Source organism: Phaethon aethereus (assembly GCF_964289735.1).
Source record: "Phaethon aethereus genome assembly, chromosome: 9".
Taxonomy (NCBI): domain Eukaryota; kingdom Metazoa; phylum Chordata; class Aves; order Phaethontiformes; family Phaethontidae; genus Phaethon; species Phaethon aethereus.
The window spans coordinates 1475872-1492157 of NC_138585.1; the positions used below are offsets into that span (position 1 = coordinate 1475872).

At 55.2% G+C, this 16286-nt stretch overlaps 1 protein-coding gene across 1 annotated transcript; it reads right to left on the bottom strand.

Annotated features, from left to right (window-relative positions):
- Positions 1-339: 339 nt before the first annotated feature.
- Positions 340-14240, bottom strand: DZIP1L (DAZ interacting zinc finger protein 1 like; the record flags this gene model as incomplete). Its single annotated transcript, XM_082003433.1, has 13 exons — positions 340-416; positions 4004-4143; positions 5518-5722; positions 6097-6289; positions 7308-7444; positions 7913-7957; positions 8785-8815; positions 9356-9496; positions 10583-10720; positions 10927-11088; positions 11456-11580; positions 12611-12698; positions 13623-14240. The coding sequence occupies 13 exons, from the start codon at positions 14238-14240 to the stop codon at positions 340-342; spliced, it is 2100 nt and encodes a 699-aa protein (XP_081859559.1).
- Positions 14241-16286: the final 2046 nt, after the last annotated feature.

Consider the following 16286-nt stretch of genomic DNA (forward strand, 5'->3'; position numbering starts at 1 on the left):
TACTGTTCCCAGAGACTCCAGAGAGGACAAAGACGAAAGAGACACTTCTGGTAGGAGAAACGAGGTTTCAGCAATTGGTGAAGACCATGGAAAACTCTCCATGCTGTGCTAAACCGAAGACAAGGTGGAAAAATTAGAGCAGGGGGGGAGGAGGAACCTGCGGGAATTTAAGAGAAGCGGTTTGGGTATGGGAGGGATGGGGCTACATGCCCGGGTGGGGGATGTGGGTCAGGGCAGAGGGGTGAGGATGGGGCTGCTTGCACTGGAGGAGGAGTAAAACCATGGCGAGAGTCACAGCCAGGAAAAGCATGGGTACTGGACAAGACCCGCTCCTCCAAATCACACCACGATGCTAGCGTTGCATCCTCCATCGTCTAATGGAGCTGCAGGGATCTCCAGCTTTTTGGGAAAAGCCTCTGGGTGTTAAAGCGGCATGATGAGGCACGGGTGCTCCAGCCCACAGACCGAACCTGCTCCACCGCCCTCTCCCCCACCCACAGCGGGCTGGTGGTGCACAACCGCAGCGTGCCGGTGGGCAGGATGTGACCCGAGGAGACGGTGCAAAGGTCGGCGAGGGAGGGGATGCGGTCTCAGGCTCTCAGAGGTGCCGGCAGCACGAGGGTGGGATGCCTGGGGTTTGCACGGGCCATCCTTGCCTGCGGCAGCCTCCCCGTGGCTTTCGCGGCTAAGAAAGTCATGTTGTCCCGTGGCGTCGCGGCGTCGCAGCTTTACCGGGTGAGGGAAATGAATTTTGGAGGCGGCTCTTCTGCCGTGGGAGAAGCTGAAGTTGTTTCCTTAATGCAGTCACAAAGAAATCTTCGTGCGAAGGAAACACCCGGCGAGCGCGGGTCCCCGCTTACCCTTCTGACTCTCTTTCCCACTGCGTGCTTTCTGCCGCCTTTGTTGCGTTTTGCTTTGTTTTGCATTCCCCCAGGTAGCCGGGTACCTGACCCAATTTGTCCCAATTTCTGACATTGTCCCGACATGTCCCAATTTGGTGTCATCAAGAAAAGGACGGTTGCTTTATCTGGGGAAGGGGTCCTAAAAATAACGGGGGGGGGGGAAGGAAGTTGAGTTAAAATTTTCTTTTCTGGACATGTTGATGGAGCTGGTACTGTTGGAGTCACTTCTCCCCCTCCTCTTCTCTTCCCTGGAGACAGAATCCGTCATCTGGTAACTCAAAGGGAGTCTTTGTGGCTCTTCCATGGAACCAAGAATTCCAACTTCTCATGGACCTTGTTGGCTCAAAGCACCCAGTCTGAAATAAAAATGCTTTGTTGGCATCTGTATTTATTTATTTGTTAGGGTACAACTGTCACCTTTCTCTTAGCCCAAGGCTGCCAGGTATTTTTGGAGTTTCCCAAATTTAGGGGAAGTTCTCTCCCTACCTTTCTGGCACCTGGGCTGAGTGTTGAGTGCCTGAAGCTCACTGTAATGGCATGAGAACTGCTGGTAAAACGACTGCAAGGGTGGTTCTGGCACTCGCTGGCAGGAACAGCAAGAGCAGCCGGACCTGGGGCTCCAGGGTTTGGTCAGCGGCCGGCAGAATGGGCGTGATTTAGATTTTTTGGCACCGGGCAGGGCACCTGCCTTGGCACTGAGCGTGCCACGTAGTCAAGGGGGAACAGCTTCTGGTTTCCGCCTTTTTCCTGCCTGTTTGCTCTTTTGGGCAGAAATTTGTTTCCCCATTGGCTTTGGACCATGCCAGCACCGGCGTCCAGCCCAGGGCTGCTGCATGAACCAGGACAGATTTCCTGTCACCCCTCTCACAGGAGCGAATATTAGCCGCTACCTCCGCCTGTAATTTTTCACACGTAAAAAGCTAATTTCTTTTTCCCAGTTACCGATAAAAAAGGGGTGAAAACATCCCTCCCTTAATTTATTAAAAGCGGGGTTTGTTATGATCGACGCGCACCAAAAAGAACAACAGCTGCTAAATTAAGCATGAAGGAACACATCTGGCAACAGCACTGTAAGCAATGAATAACACAAGCCAGCTATACTTCTTAACCTGGAATGATTTAAAAATGGAAAAAATCCTTTTCAAGGGATGCAGCTACAGAGCCATGCTGTATACAGGTGGGTATAAGTGCCCAGGTGAATGTGCACGTAGCGGGGAGACATGGGGATTTACAAAATATGGGGTGTTTTATCTGCCTGTTTGTGAAGAGTTATCTGGAAGGCGATTTGGCTGCTCAGTGAAATTAAATTAATTCACCCTGTCCTGCTCAGCCCTGGTTGGGCTTTCTGCTCCCTAGCATGAAAATCCACATGCAAATGTTAGAAATAGGGAATGGTAGAAATCTGGAGTGGGTTAGAAAAGAGAAGCCGAGAAAGGCCAGTTTTTCCTGTCGCATTTTCCAAAATTTCGTACTTTTAAGGGATCAAGATCATAAATGCACTGCTACAGCTGCACGAGAACTAGGAAAATGAACTTAGTTTACACAGCTGAGCATTATCAGCGGAGTCAGGCTTGAACAGCTCATGTTCACAGTGCAAAAAATTCATCCTTTGGGTTGGAGTTTCCACTGATTCCATAAAGAAAGGAGGAAGGAGCTGGGGCTTGTTCCCCTGGGCGCATTTAGTCCAGATTTGTCCTAGAGCTGGAAAAGGAGACCTTTTCCATCACCCTCGGGAGCACGGGCGAAGAGGGATGCAACGAGAAGGAAAGCTGCTTTCTCCCCTCCCTGACTCGGTTTTTTCGGCTGCTTAAAAGATAAAAAAGCCGTGCACAAGTGCCAGGCTGTGTCCGACGCGGGGAGCTGGCCCCAGCCCACGGGGTGGGAAGTCCGGGGAGAGCTGCCGGCGCCCTGAAAGCCTGCGTGAAGGGAAAGCAGGGCTCTCTCCCTTCCAGACCGCGCAGCGGCTGGCCAGGGAGGACCCAGTCCCCCTCCACTGCCTGGGAGAGCCCCGATAGTGGGGTCTTCCCAAAAAGAGGGGTGGCTGGAGGCCAGGAGCAGCCCTTGGGGAGGCTTGCAGCGCGGCTGCTGCCCGTTCCTGGTCTTGTGGCACCATCCAGTGGCTGCTGGCAGAGGACTGTCACCTCCCTGTCACCACCCTGCGTCCCCTCCGGGGGCCTGGGGACCGCGGTGGTCCCCCCCGAGCATCCGCAGCCACCGGTGGCTCTGCCAAGGTCCTGCAGGGAGGGGGTCTCCAGGTCGCTGCTGTCACCTGCAGACTGGCGAGGAGCACAGAGAGGGTGAAGGGGAGCAGCAGGGCCAGCCCCACAACCCGCATTTGCACCCTGTGCCCCCCTGCCACAAATCAACAGGGATTCCTTCTCCATCAGGCTGATGCAAAAATTACGGGACATCAGGACACCACACTGGAGGCCCTTTCTCTATTTCCATGGCTTGCAAGTTGTCCCATAAACCTCATGCTTCACTTACTTTTTTTTTTCCCCCCCTCTTTTACTTTGCCAGATGAAGGCCTAGAATTTCATCCTCGTTGCAATAAGGAAAAAAAAAAAAAAAAAAATTCCCAGTATTTGTGTTGGGCCTTTCTTGGGTAAAATCCTTTATAATTTTTTTTTCTAAAAAAGCAATTTGATTCTGACACTGCCACCGCTTTAATTACATCAGCTCTCCCCCATAAATTGAGGTTATGTTTAAGTCCTGTTTTAGTAATTTAATAATTTTGCCATTGCATCACTCCAATTATCTCTGGATTTGTTCCAGAGACCTTTTCTCAATTTCATTCTCCGGCGCTTGCTGTTTTGCTCCCAGTTGCATGAATACTGATTTTTCTACACACACCACACCCCCCCCCGCCACTCCAGGGAGGGTGAACGGACACACATGAGGGGAAGGACAGACATCTGGCAACTGGATGAAGGGGCCAAGGGCCAAGTCTCTGCTGTGTACGTTTGAACGCCCTGCACACAGACTATGCCCTGTGGCACTGCTGGTGGGGAGGAGCTGAGAAGAAGGTTTGCCGTGCCTTTTTTTTTTCCCTGCTGGAAATTTTGGCAGGGAATGCCCCAGTGGCCGTTTGCAGAAGATACCTGGCGCTCCTTGCTGGGCTGGCTGGTTTTGGGCCGTGCCAAGCTCAGGGTTGGGGAGGGTTTCACCCCACCGGGTGGTCTCCGCACCATCGCGTCCGGCCGTCGCTCCAAGACCTTCACCACAGTGGATGTGGCCGTCCCTGTGCAGCGAGGAGCCGCTCCCCCCCAAGGGTCCCAGGAGCAGTCCCCACATCATGCCCTGACACGTGGTTCACATGGGGTTTTACAGCATATAGCCAACAGTTAAAACGAGCTTTCCTCCTTGTGTCTGGCAGCTCTCTGGGTCCCGAGGGGTCTCCCGAGGGGTCCCCTGCACCCTCTAGACAGTCTGGTTCCCCTCTGTGCAAAGAAGCAGCCACAGGATTTATTGAGCCGTCGGAAAATATGGGGCAGGGTCCAGCATAGGCGTTGCAGATGGTTAAAGCCACCAGTGCCCCGTTGCCTGGGCAGGCACGGGCCATGGTGGGGCAAGACGTGTCCCACTTCAGCCCCAGGAAGGAGGTGACAGGGCGGCACTGATGGTGCCAGCCGGGACTGCCCCCACCACCTCGCTGACCCACCGCGGTTGCGACAAGAACAGGCGGTACCTGAACCAGCCGTTTCCTCCCGAAAGTCCAGGTCCCACCCGCCGGAGTCGGTCTCATTCGCCGGCACCGCTGCGGAGCGTGCTGGCTCTTGCCGAGCGCGCAGCCTCACAGGGGATGGGGCAGGTTCCTTCCCTCCCAGCATCGCTTCTGAACTGGTGCACGGAGAGACGGGGTGGGCTCGGGGTTGGTCTGGCGGCCCCCTTCCCCACTCCTGCAGCAGATGGGCCGTGGTCCGACCCCAAACAGGGCAGCCCACGGAGAAGCTCTGCATTCGCCGTGGATGTGGATGGGTCCATCACACCCAGTGGCTGCAAACACTTTCCTGCTGGCGTCTCCAACAAATACCCTCACCCACACCTTGCCATGCATTTGGATATTGCTTTGCTTGAGTTTAAAACGTAGATTTGGCTTTTTTTTTCTCTTGGAGCAAAAAAGTAACTCCTCTTCCTTTCTTGCCTTTGGTCACAGAGAGCTCCTCTTCCTCTCTGCTGCTATCTTGCACCCTCTCCATGTTGTTTCTCCTCTGCATGGTCTGCACAGTTTTTCCAAGCTTTTATTTTACATCTTTACTACTTTTGCTCCAAAACCCCAAGAGAACTCCTTCATCCCCTTGCAGAGGTCCTGGGAGGGGAAGAAGGAGCCAAACACCAGCGGGAAATGCGCCGTGTTTGTCTCCAGCACCACGTGGTGGGTACAGGCGCTCAGATCCGACTTTGCGGAGTTGTTTGAGTCAGCTCGTATGGGTAGGGAGACCCCAGGAAACTCCTTTTCCCAACAAACCCCCCTGGGGTGCCACATCACCCACCACTCGGCAGTTTCCAGGGGTGCTAGTGTTTGGGCAGCACTCAGCATACTTGGGGCCAGGTTGTGGATGAGGGTCCCGGGCACTGCCCCCCACGGAGACTGAAAGGAGGTGATGGGACTCACCTCCGCTGTGGGACAAGTCCTCGGCGGGATCTGCTGGCTTTGGAGGTCCTCAGGGTGCCCCAGGGAGTCCTCGGGGGGCTGTGGGTGGAGCAGGCTCTGCTCCGAGGAGCAGGCTGGGGGATTACCAAGGCTTCAGGCTCTACTGCAGCTCGTATCGCCATGGGCTGTGACCCACGAAGGGACCTGGGGCTCTTCGGGCTTTGAGCTGGAAGGCAATATGGAGAATCACCACCCACCCGCTGGTAGTCTTGTGGGCTGCCCTTGGGGGGGCCACGCAGCCCACCCGACATGGGGCTGTGGAGAAAAAGGGAGAAAAAGGGATTTGCAAGCACTGCCAAACGTGTATTTCACTCTGCTGGGGCTTTTGGGGACAGCTGGTGTTTTTTCCTGAATATGTCAGGCCAACCCACATGAGGTCAATATGCAGAGAGCAATTGCAGAGACTTGCATCACCCTAAATGCCTTTTCCTGCCCTTTCTCTCTCTTGTTGTCTCACTGGGTAAGGGAACGGCATCCCATGGCCATCGGTGGGCGGCCACAGGTCCCCACGGTTGGTCTATAGAGAGGACAGGAGATCACCTGGGATGATGGAGAGCTGTCGAGGCAAAGTAGTGCTGGGCTTCTTGCATCGCCTGACTTTCCCCATCACCGTTCGGACCAACTCATCCCTCAGGTGGAGGAGACCAGGAAATTTCTCAGCCTTCTGTTGCTGCTGCAGCCTGACCAGAGCCTGGAGGCTTTTGTAGCTCCGCGTGGAGATCCCCTTCACAACCTAAAGCAGAGGACGGCTGAGCGGCCTGACGTTGTCCTCCCACAGCACCGCCTGGTGAAACCAGTCCTCGGCAGCACTGCCTGTATCTCAAGAGCATCCTGCAAACTCCGAGCTCTGTCCAAGCCCCAAGGAAGCTCTCACCAGCCCTGCCACCCATCGTTTCCCCAGCACAATCCATCCCATGCAAACAGCCCACAATGAGGCTTCACTCATCGTTTGCATGCTGCTGCTTTGGTAAATGACCATCGAAGGGTAAATCTCAGCTATTTTGGGCAAATTCTAGGCTACAGGGTGAGTAAATGCAGCATTTTCTCTTGGGAGAGATTTACAACTTGAGCAGGTTTTGCGACCATGAATATCCTGGGCTTGTAGGGACGCAAAGCGGTGAGAAGCAAAGGGCCACTCAGTCACGGCTTTCTCTTTGTGCCTTCGGGACCCGCAACAGAAATGCTGCCTTGCTCAGGAACGCAGGTCGAGGGAGCAGCGTGGGTCCCCAGCAGCCCTGCCCGCTGCCTGCCTGCCCGCTGCCTGCCTGCCCGCTGCCTGCCTGCCCGCTGCCCTTGCACCAGCTCCGCAGGGTGCTAGGTGGTGGTGTTGCATTGCCGGCAGCCGGGGAACGTGGAACGTGCTGTTTAACATGCTTGGCATGAAAAGGAATTGGACAGTGAAAGTCCCCTTGAAATCCCCGTGACAGGGGTTGCTGTGCCCGCAGACGCCCTCCTTCCCCAAAAGAGGGAGCCCTGGGTAATTTAGCACATGAAAGGCTGCCTGTGAGAAAGATTTCCCGGAGAGATACTAATAACCGACCTCGGAGACGGGAGCACGGCGGTTTAGTCCCTGTGCTGCCGTGAGATTCCGCCTCCCCATTTGCTTCTCAGGGTACGATTGCTCCAGACGAGGATTTCTTTAACTGCTTCTTGGTGTTCCAGTTGTTCTCCCTCTCCCACAAATACCTTTGTGTCCCGGCACTGGCTCAGGGCTGGCACTGTAAATACTGGCACTGAAAGGACAGACTTACCCTCTTGACCCCCATGCTCTCCAGCTTTTCCTCCAGCACTTCCTCCAGGATGGGTCGAAACTGCTTCAGGAAGTTTGGGTTTCTCCGCAGGGCTTCCAGCAGCCTCCTCTTCCCACCCAGGCTGTCCTCCCGCCTGCCTGGAGTAAAGGTGGGCGTTGGTACCACCACAGCGGCACACGGTCTGTGCCCTGGGGAAGGGGCTGGTGGGTCCCTCCTCCTCTCTGGAGACGTGGGTCCCACCAGTCCCAGAGCAAGCAAGTGGTTGCTCTCAGCAGACCATGTCCCTCTACAAAGAGTCAACTTCCTCCTCTAATTTGATTAATTCCTGCCCAAACCTTTCACAGAGACCCATCCACAGCCCAGCAGATGCCTGGGACAGCTTTCCCGGGTGAAGTGTTGGCAGCAGGGCTGGTCATGGTACTGTCATACTTTGCCCAGCCAAGAGGGAACCAATGAACTCACCCCCTCTGCCCCCAGCCCACCACCTCATCAGCTCCAGCTTTGCCCAGGACACCTCGTCCCCACTGCACAACACCCCGGGCCAAATGCCGGCCTCATCCTGGTGCTCTTGGGACAAGGATGGCCCTGTCAACTCTGATACCCACCTGACGACTCTTCAACAGCCACCACTTGGGTCACCCCCTGGGTCGCTGCAGGGAAGAAAGGAGCCTGTGAGGGCCAAAAAGGAGCTGAGGCCCCAGAGCAGAAGCAAGCGCTGATCACCTCCTGGTTTTCCAATATGGATAGCGCAGACACATCTGTCCCTTTGGGGATCCAAGGTTGGCCCAGGTCTGGCACCATCCCTTGGAGAGCATCCCCGAGGGGAACCCCGGGGTGCTCGCCTGCCAAGGCCACCGGCTGGACGATGTCAGTGGGCACACAGCCCTCTGCTGCCCCTCAGGGCTGGGGTCAACAGTGCACCCCGTGGGCATTTGCCAATAGCCATCCCTGTTTAATGGCCTTTTTTGTATTCTGACCATCAGCACCAGGCCAGGTCTGTGGCTGCGCCACAGGCATGGGGAAGCTGAGAAGTCCCCGTTTTCTTTCCCTGGCACTTGATTACGGAAAACCCAGGCTGTAAAGAAGAAGCCACAGCATGCCTCAGCTCCTTATTTTTATGCAGATAACCACCAGCATAATTTTGGAGGAGGCAATGCCATCCGTTTGCTCTGAGCACTCGATTGAAATCTCATTCCTTTAGGGTATGGCTATAATAGAAAACCCACTCAAGAGACAAATTAGTTTTGTGCCAGCGACCAGAGCTGTGGTCTGCCCTGTTGCGGCAGATGGTCAAGGGTCTGGAAGGTGTCCACTCCACAGCTTCGTGCGAGAGGACATACAGCCAGCTCCCTGGAGAGGACTCCATGGCACGCTTTTGTAGAGGGAGGCAGAGAAGACATTCTGGTCTGAAGGGCTGTTAGCTCTGAAAAAAATTAGCTAGAGCCAAAGTGATTCACCTTAAAAATGCAATCATTACCTTCAGGGTTGCTTGCAGGCAGCAGTTTGATCTGTAAAGAAATAGACTGGGCATCATTCAAAGATCATTTCTTTGTCTACAATCTTGGGTAACTTCTCCTCTCCCTGCTGAGTATTATTATTGAATGCATTCAAAAAAGGAGCAGAAAATTGCGAGAGCCTAAAGTGGGCACACACAGTCCCCAAGAGCTATTTCCCTTAAGCAGACCATACCTGCAAGGGGTCAGCTTAGGGGCTTTCCTTTTCCATAGTATGATCGCTAGCACATCAGGTGCCAGCCTGTTATACCCACCTGCTATTAATGGATCTCATAACGAGTAAAAGATGCTCCAAATTGTAATGCAAAGTGTTGCTCTGGTGATCTACACCCCAGTGGGCATGGTTCGTACTGACAGTATTTATGTAATGCTTTGTGTTTAATGAGTGCAAAAAAAAGAACCGAATGTAGCAAAGAATTACAGAATGGGCTTGAAATTAGGCTTAGTCTTAACTCAGCAAATATTTTAAAGCTGCTTAAACACCTGCTTAAACCTTCTTGATGAACCAAGGCTTCCTTTTTTTATTTCACTTACCACCTTCTGCTGGGACTTTGTGACCTTGGGTTGCTCCCTGAGCTGGACCCTGAGGGCATCCATCTGCTGATGGACACGGTCCATAGCTGCCGGCTGGACCCGGGATGGGGCGGCACGGAGTGTCTTTTTCTCTTGCTTCAACTGAGAGGGGCAAAAAAGGAACCAGAAGACTTGAACACGGTAAAAATGGGTTTGGAGCCACCTCTTCCCTTCACCAGCAAGGAAAGCTCTCTGGATTTTTATTCCGTATTGAGTTGTCCTCCAAAGGGCAGATCTGGCCTGGCAGAAGATATATGGCCAGCTTCAAAGTCTGCTGGCGGCAAGATTGTGTCTTCTCATTGGCCATGATAGGACACAGCTTTGGCCGCTGCATTTCATTTATTCCTTCCCTTTGATAACACAATAACTGTACTCTGTTTCCCTGGGCTTTGAAGTCCGGCCAAGGCTCATTTTAAGTGCGTGGTCCTGCTCTTTCCAGCTACCACTTGCAGGGTTGACCTAGAGAGAGGGTACCCCTGGTTTTTCAGAAGAGACCTAACGTCTCAGGGGTTTGAAGCTAAGATGGAGAAAAGCCATGAGGGAAACATCCAGGCCTTTTCTGAGCGAGGTGCCTGGGAGCTGCCAAGGACATCTGGGACCCACCCGGACCTCCTGTGCCCAGTGCTCCCCCGGTGCCTGCCTCTGCCAAATTAAACACACAGGCGCTTCCCTCCTCGGCTCGGGGCATGGGCACCTGGTCGTGTTCATCCTCAGAGAAATTCAGCTTCCCTTTGGGTCCCAAAGGACAGCTGGCACCTTAACAGCGGTGCCGTTCCCACCACACCCCACGCTCAGAGGTACCATGCATGGCAAAGCCGCCTTCTTAAAAACATCTGTTTTTAAATGTTGAGAAGGCAGCTGATGCATAGGTATATGTTTATTTGGCACTTTAAATGCTTTTCCATGCGGTGAGCTTCTTCAGTGCTCCGGTGAAGACGGGTTTCCCTGCAGCAAGCAGGGCTGCCCTGAGAGCGTGACATGCCCTCTGCACCCTCCAGGTCCTATTTCTGGTCTCGGGCTGTTGGTCCTCTACACCAGCAGGAGCCCATTGCCACCTGAACCTGAGCCGAGACTAGATGTCTACAAAGCAGATGCACACGTTGGTGCACGCACATGCGTCCACCTCCATCCAAATGAGCCTCCTGGGATGCGCAGCTAGGGTCAGGACACGGGTACCGCACCGCTCACCTGCGCTGCCGTCCGCTGCCGCTCGCCCCGCCGCTCTGCCCGGCTTGGTGTCTGCCACCGCGCCTCTTCGGCGTCATCGTCCCGCAGGGTCCCCAGGCTGGGCACCCCCACCTCTCCGGCCTGAAGCTCCTGCAGTTTCTGGAGTGGGGAGAGGAAGGAGCTGCACGTCCCACGGGAGGATCCACTTTCCTCCCGGAGAGCCCCCCCCGAAGCACCTGTGTGCGCCGGGAGAAAGAAACGAGGCCTCTTTGGGCTGTGACCCGGTGAGGCCACCTGGACCAGGGGAGGCATCAGGCTTGGACATCCCCTCCTCTGCCTTGAGGAGCACGTGGGGGCTTGCTTACCCCCTCCATGGCACTGTTCCTGCTGGCCACGTCCTTGACCGCTGTGAAGAAGAGCTGCCTCAGGCCATCTATCTCTTCACGCAGCTTCGCCCTCTCCTCCTCTTTCCACCTTTCCAAATCTCTCCTGCCCTCCTCTTCTCGCTGGCGAGCTCTCTCCGTTTCCTAAAGGGAGTGGAAAATCAGAGCAAGAGGCATCCTGGCTGCAGAGCAGGAGCACCAAGGGCTGGGGCTTCTGCCCTGGCACCAGCGGTACGAGCACCGACGCTCTCATTACACCCATCGCTGCTCAGAGCCTGCCTGCACACCATGGGGAGGTCAAGGCAGCACAGCCTCCGGGGCAGGCTCACTTAAACAGTCTTTATTTCCATGTGACATTTCCCAACGGGAACTTTATGGGGCTAATTTTCCACCGTAAAGTGTTTTTCACCGCCTTTTTCACCTGCGCTTTAAAAATGTCCCACGTTTCGTCGCTTTTTCTCCCGCTTCTCCCCATTCTTACAGAACAGGCAGCGGTGCCCTCGCCCCGTACCTGCTCCCTGCGTAGCTTCTCGGCTTCCCTCTCCGCTTCCAGCTGCTGCCGCACCTCCCGCAGTTTTGCCTTCAGCTCCTCCACCTCATCCTCCATTTGCTCCAGCTGCTTCGTCTTCTGCCTCTCTGCAAAGCCCGGGGGAAGAGAAGGGCCCTGAGCACGGATGCGATCCCCCAGCTCCTACCGGCATTTTGCTTTGGGCGGGGTAGAGAATCCTACTAAAGCACGGAGCAAAACTGCTGCAGGGTTTCAGGGTGGAGAAGCAGGTAGCTAAGCTGCGGGAAAAACCATGACAAATGCGGCCGTGTGGCCCCTGATTATTTTATTTACTTATTGACTTATAAGATAATAAACTTGGAAGGGTGAGTGGCTCGTGGAGCAAGGTGGCTTTGCACTGGGCTTGCTCTCCCAAGCAGCCGACGTGCCCTGCTTCGATGTTTGAGGCTGCACCAGGGACGGTGCCTCCAGAGCAAAGCTCAACCTGTTGGGTCGGCCCCGGGGGCTGGGGTTCCAACCTGCCAGCAGACAGCAAAAAGTGGCTTTTGTTATCTGCCAAGTTCAAGTACCGGGTGCAGGTGAAGCTGTAACGAGGCTCCGTGGCTCTCACACAGCACGTTACACCTGCAGCTTTCACAGAATCACAGAATCATTGAGGTTGGAAAAGACCTTGAAGATCATCAAGTCCAACCGTCAACCTGACACCACCACGCCCACTGAACCACGTCCCGAAGTGCCACGTCTACAGGTTTTTTGAATACTTTCAATGCGTTTTGCAAAGGATCATCAATTCCTCGCCAAAAAAGGGGCATAGGCAAGGCGGACCCCTTTCCCACTCTAGCAAAACACTCTCCCAAGCTCCCCAGCGTGGCTCCATCCCCACAGTCCCATGGCCTCTTCGGGTGGAGAAGATCCTTAGGGAAACCGAGGCGCAGAGATGAGCTGTAAATGCTCGTGCAGTCGCATATTCGACTGTGCTGGAGGGAAAGGCAGTGAGCGAGAAAGCATTCAGCCAACATTCACAGAAATGCAGAAGAAGAAATAAGCTACAAGAAGTCATCTTTAACCTCCTGTGGTCGCTCTCCGGTTTCTAGCACCCACATCCGTTGGGGGAAACCTGTCCAGGAAAGCCAAGGGAGAAATTGTCCCCGTGCTCACCCGCCTCGGTGGTCTCTGCGTGCCGGCGCCGCACGTGGGCTTGCAGGAGGGAGTCGTTCGCAGAGGTGGCTTTATCGCAGAGGTGGCACTGGAGAAGGGGGAAAAGTCAGTGGAGGGACTGGGATCTGCAGAAAGGGGTACTCCCCACGTCCCCCGCGAGGCAAAGCTTTGCTGCTTTACAGCAAAAGGGGAGACCTCAGGAGATGTAGCTGTTGTGTTGGAGGTAGATTGGTGGAGGGTATTAGGAGTTTCTTCTGTCTGAAACCAAAGCAAAACACCTTTAGGGTTTCTTTAGGGTCAGGAGAAGGCAGAAGCCGAGATGGTGCAGGGATACTGCTCCAGGGAAAAATAAAAAATGCTGCTTTCCCCAACAGAGCAGTGCAATAAGGTGGCCAAAGCATCAGTGAGGTCCTGCCTGTAACGGGGTCCTGCTCTGGCCCTGGAGGAAGGGAGAGCAGCGCTGTGGGGACGACTGGGCTGCCTGACCCTAAAATCATCTGGTTTGGGTGGCTTTTACTCTCCAGGAGTAAGCGAGAGGGTTGATTTGGGGAAGAAGTAGAAAAAGAGGAATAGCCAGCAGGCTTCCCGTTGAAAGGGTGGGGAAAGCTTGGCGGAGGGGAAAAAGCAAAATCACCACCAAACCCAGGAGCATCCAGGAATCTTTCTCTGGTCTGGAGGATGCTTCAAGTCCCCCCGGCACAAGGTGCCCCCCAGGACACAGGGATCTTGTGATATCCCCCCAGACAGCCCTCTGCAGCCCTCTCTCCCCCACCCTCTGCAGCTCTGGCTACCAGTTGTTGGCACCTCCCGAAAAAAGGGAGCTTCCCTCCGGGCTGGGCAAGGGCTTTGCAATCTCCACGAAGGTGATGGACCAGTGCCGGGGAAAGCGGCAGGGCTGGCCAGCAGCTTTTCTGGGGCCAAGGTTTAGGTAGCCACAGCGGGCTACAAAGGCAGGAAAGAGCAGCCCGCACGGGGACGCACTTTACACCCCTTACACCTTTCCACCACGCACCTTGTGGGAGGTGTTGGGGCCAGCTTGCACGAGGAGCTGCTGCACGGCGATCAGCTTCTTCCACCTCCTGTTCTCCTCCTTCGCCCCCCGGAGCTGCGCCGCCTGCTCCACCGCCCGCTGCTGGGTCCCCTCCAGCTCGGCGTGGGCGGCGTGGAGACGCCGTGCGTGCACGGCCAGGCTGGCCCGCAGGCGCTCCTGGCAGTGCAGCAGGTACTCGATGCTCAGCTGGGCCATCCGCAGCACCTTCAGCAGGATGGGGTCCGCCGGCTGCCCGCAGTGGGGGCACCGCTCCCCGTCCAGGCTGCAGAAGGTGACTCCGGCGACGTGCTCCTGGAGCGTGGCCACGTCCACCTCCCGCGCCACCCGCTCCACGTCGATGGCGCTGAAGCGGCGCCAGTCCACCCCGACTCGGCGGGGCTGGAAGTGGAAGGGGGGGACGTCCACCGGGACGGCGAGTCCTGGGGATGCCCCTGGCATCCCCGCAGCCCCGGGCACAGGCCGGTGCAGCGGGTGGTAAACGTCTGCAGAAAAGGGTTGGAAGGCAAAAGGGATGCCGTGGGGCTGACCCCGCAGCCCTCCTCCGGCTCGCGGCACCCATGCTGCACGTACTGTGGGCATCGCAGAGCAGGTCAGAGCTTATCTTAGGTGGCAGCAAACAAAAAAACCTTCCTTCTCCCTCCCCATCCAGAACTGCTATCTACTGCTTTGCAAAATTTGGGGAGGGGGAAATCTACCACTTACTTTGCCATCTGCTTTTGGTAAGAGGGACTTCTAAAAGCGTCGCACTGCAGCTCTTTACAATAACCCATCTGTAAATCCCTCCTGAGTGTACCTGCTTCGGGGAAACGGAATGAGCCTGTTCTCAAACGACACACGGTAAAGCACTGGACACGCTTTGATATCGCAACACTGCTGCCTGCTGTGCCGCCTTGCTCTGACCTAAACCCAGACCACTTCCAGAAGTGGCGTTCGCTTGTTTTCCTGGCTGTGTCCTAAAGGATAATTAAACAGTTGTATTCGCGTTTTAAATCTGTGAAATGGACCTATATCGTTCTTAGTCTCCAGCTAGGGATTTGCTGCTGCCCCAGGTTACCATTTCCCCTCTGCTACACCCACCTGCCACTTTCAAGATAATTAATCTCTAAAAAAAAAAAAAAAAAAAAAAAAAAAAGCTCTTTGCCGAGAGGCTCCTTACCACGTCTTTGGCCACGGATCTGAGCGCCGCGGGGTGCGGCGCGGAGCAGCCAGAGCGGCGCTGGCGTGTTGCTGGGCGTGCTGTGTACGGTGGTAAGGCGGCACCCAGGCAGCCAGCCCATCGCCCCGCACGCGCCCGGGCCTCCTGCACACCCTGCAGCCGCTTCCCTGCTCGCCAGGCAACCCAGGGAGACGCCGAGTCACTGCGGGTCACGGCGTGAGAAAGCCGAGCTTTCCTAGGCTCCTCCTCTGCTAACTCAGCGGAAGAGGGGGCAGCGGTTACCCCTGCCGGTTTGCAGCAGAAAGAGTGCCAAAATCAGCTTTTCTGCCCTAACTTCTGTCCCCGGAATGTTGTTTACAAGCGGGAGGCTCGAAGGCTCAGCCCCACCAGGCGCACAGGGCGACGGTGACGAGGGCAGAGCACGGGCAGGGCTAAGCCAGCCCTGCATGCAGGGTTTTCCGAGCGAGAGCCTACCAGAGACACTTTTTGCGCTGCCTGTGTGCGTCCTGGGACAAAACGATCCTGTTCTCGTCTTTTTTTTGATGCTGGAGCAGTCACAGGGTTTCCCAGGAGTTAACCTGCCTTGCGCAGGGCGGAGCTGGTCAATGCTGATACTGCGGCCAGCAACACCCGCAAGCCCGTGAGCATTTTCCGTCCCATGGGACTGGTTTTCCACCCCTGTCTCCGGGTCTCCACTACCTTCCTTGCCAGGGTTTCTTCACCCGCACGGTGCTTCCCACGTCCTCGCAAGGCTGGTTTGCTCTCAGTCCAGCTCAGCAGCATTCGAACCTCTTGAAAACTCTGCAAAGTTCCCTCGTGCTCTCAGAGACAGAGGGTCTCCTCCTGCCCTGCATAAACCCCTTCACAGCTCTCGCTCTGCCTCTCTCTCGCCTGCGTAGGCAGCTCGTCAGGCACCTAAATACCTTTTTTCCTGTAGTCTCATCTCCCACCAGGGTCTCTCCCTGTCGCATGTGAATACTAGGGGTCAACAACGGCTCTGAACCAGTCTGGACCAACCTGGGTGGCTCTTTTAAGCACCTTTTCGCTCTACACCAATTTTGCCTGACCCTCTCTTCTTTCTCACCCTTCTCTGTCTTATTCCACTGCCTCAATACAGCAGGAGACTAGGAAAGCCTTGATTCAGGGCTGCAGCGAACCTAGGAAGAGGTCTCACACCGCTGCAGACAAGGCATGAAAGCCTCTGGGAACGGCTGTGTATCAGCGTGACACTGTAGTTAACCGTAATTTCCCTCTAGGGTTTGCTCAGTTTTTAATGGTTTTTGGTGCCTGCCGAAAAACACCAGGTCAGCAAGCCCCTTCCCTTTCCAGGCTTGTATGGCCAGCAGAGATCATTATTGCTATTATTGCTGTGATATATATAACGTTAGCAGCACCGCAGTGTCGAACAACCCAATTCATTGCATCAAGCAAAGCGAAGCGTTTATATATATGCACGCCTATATATATAC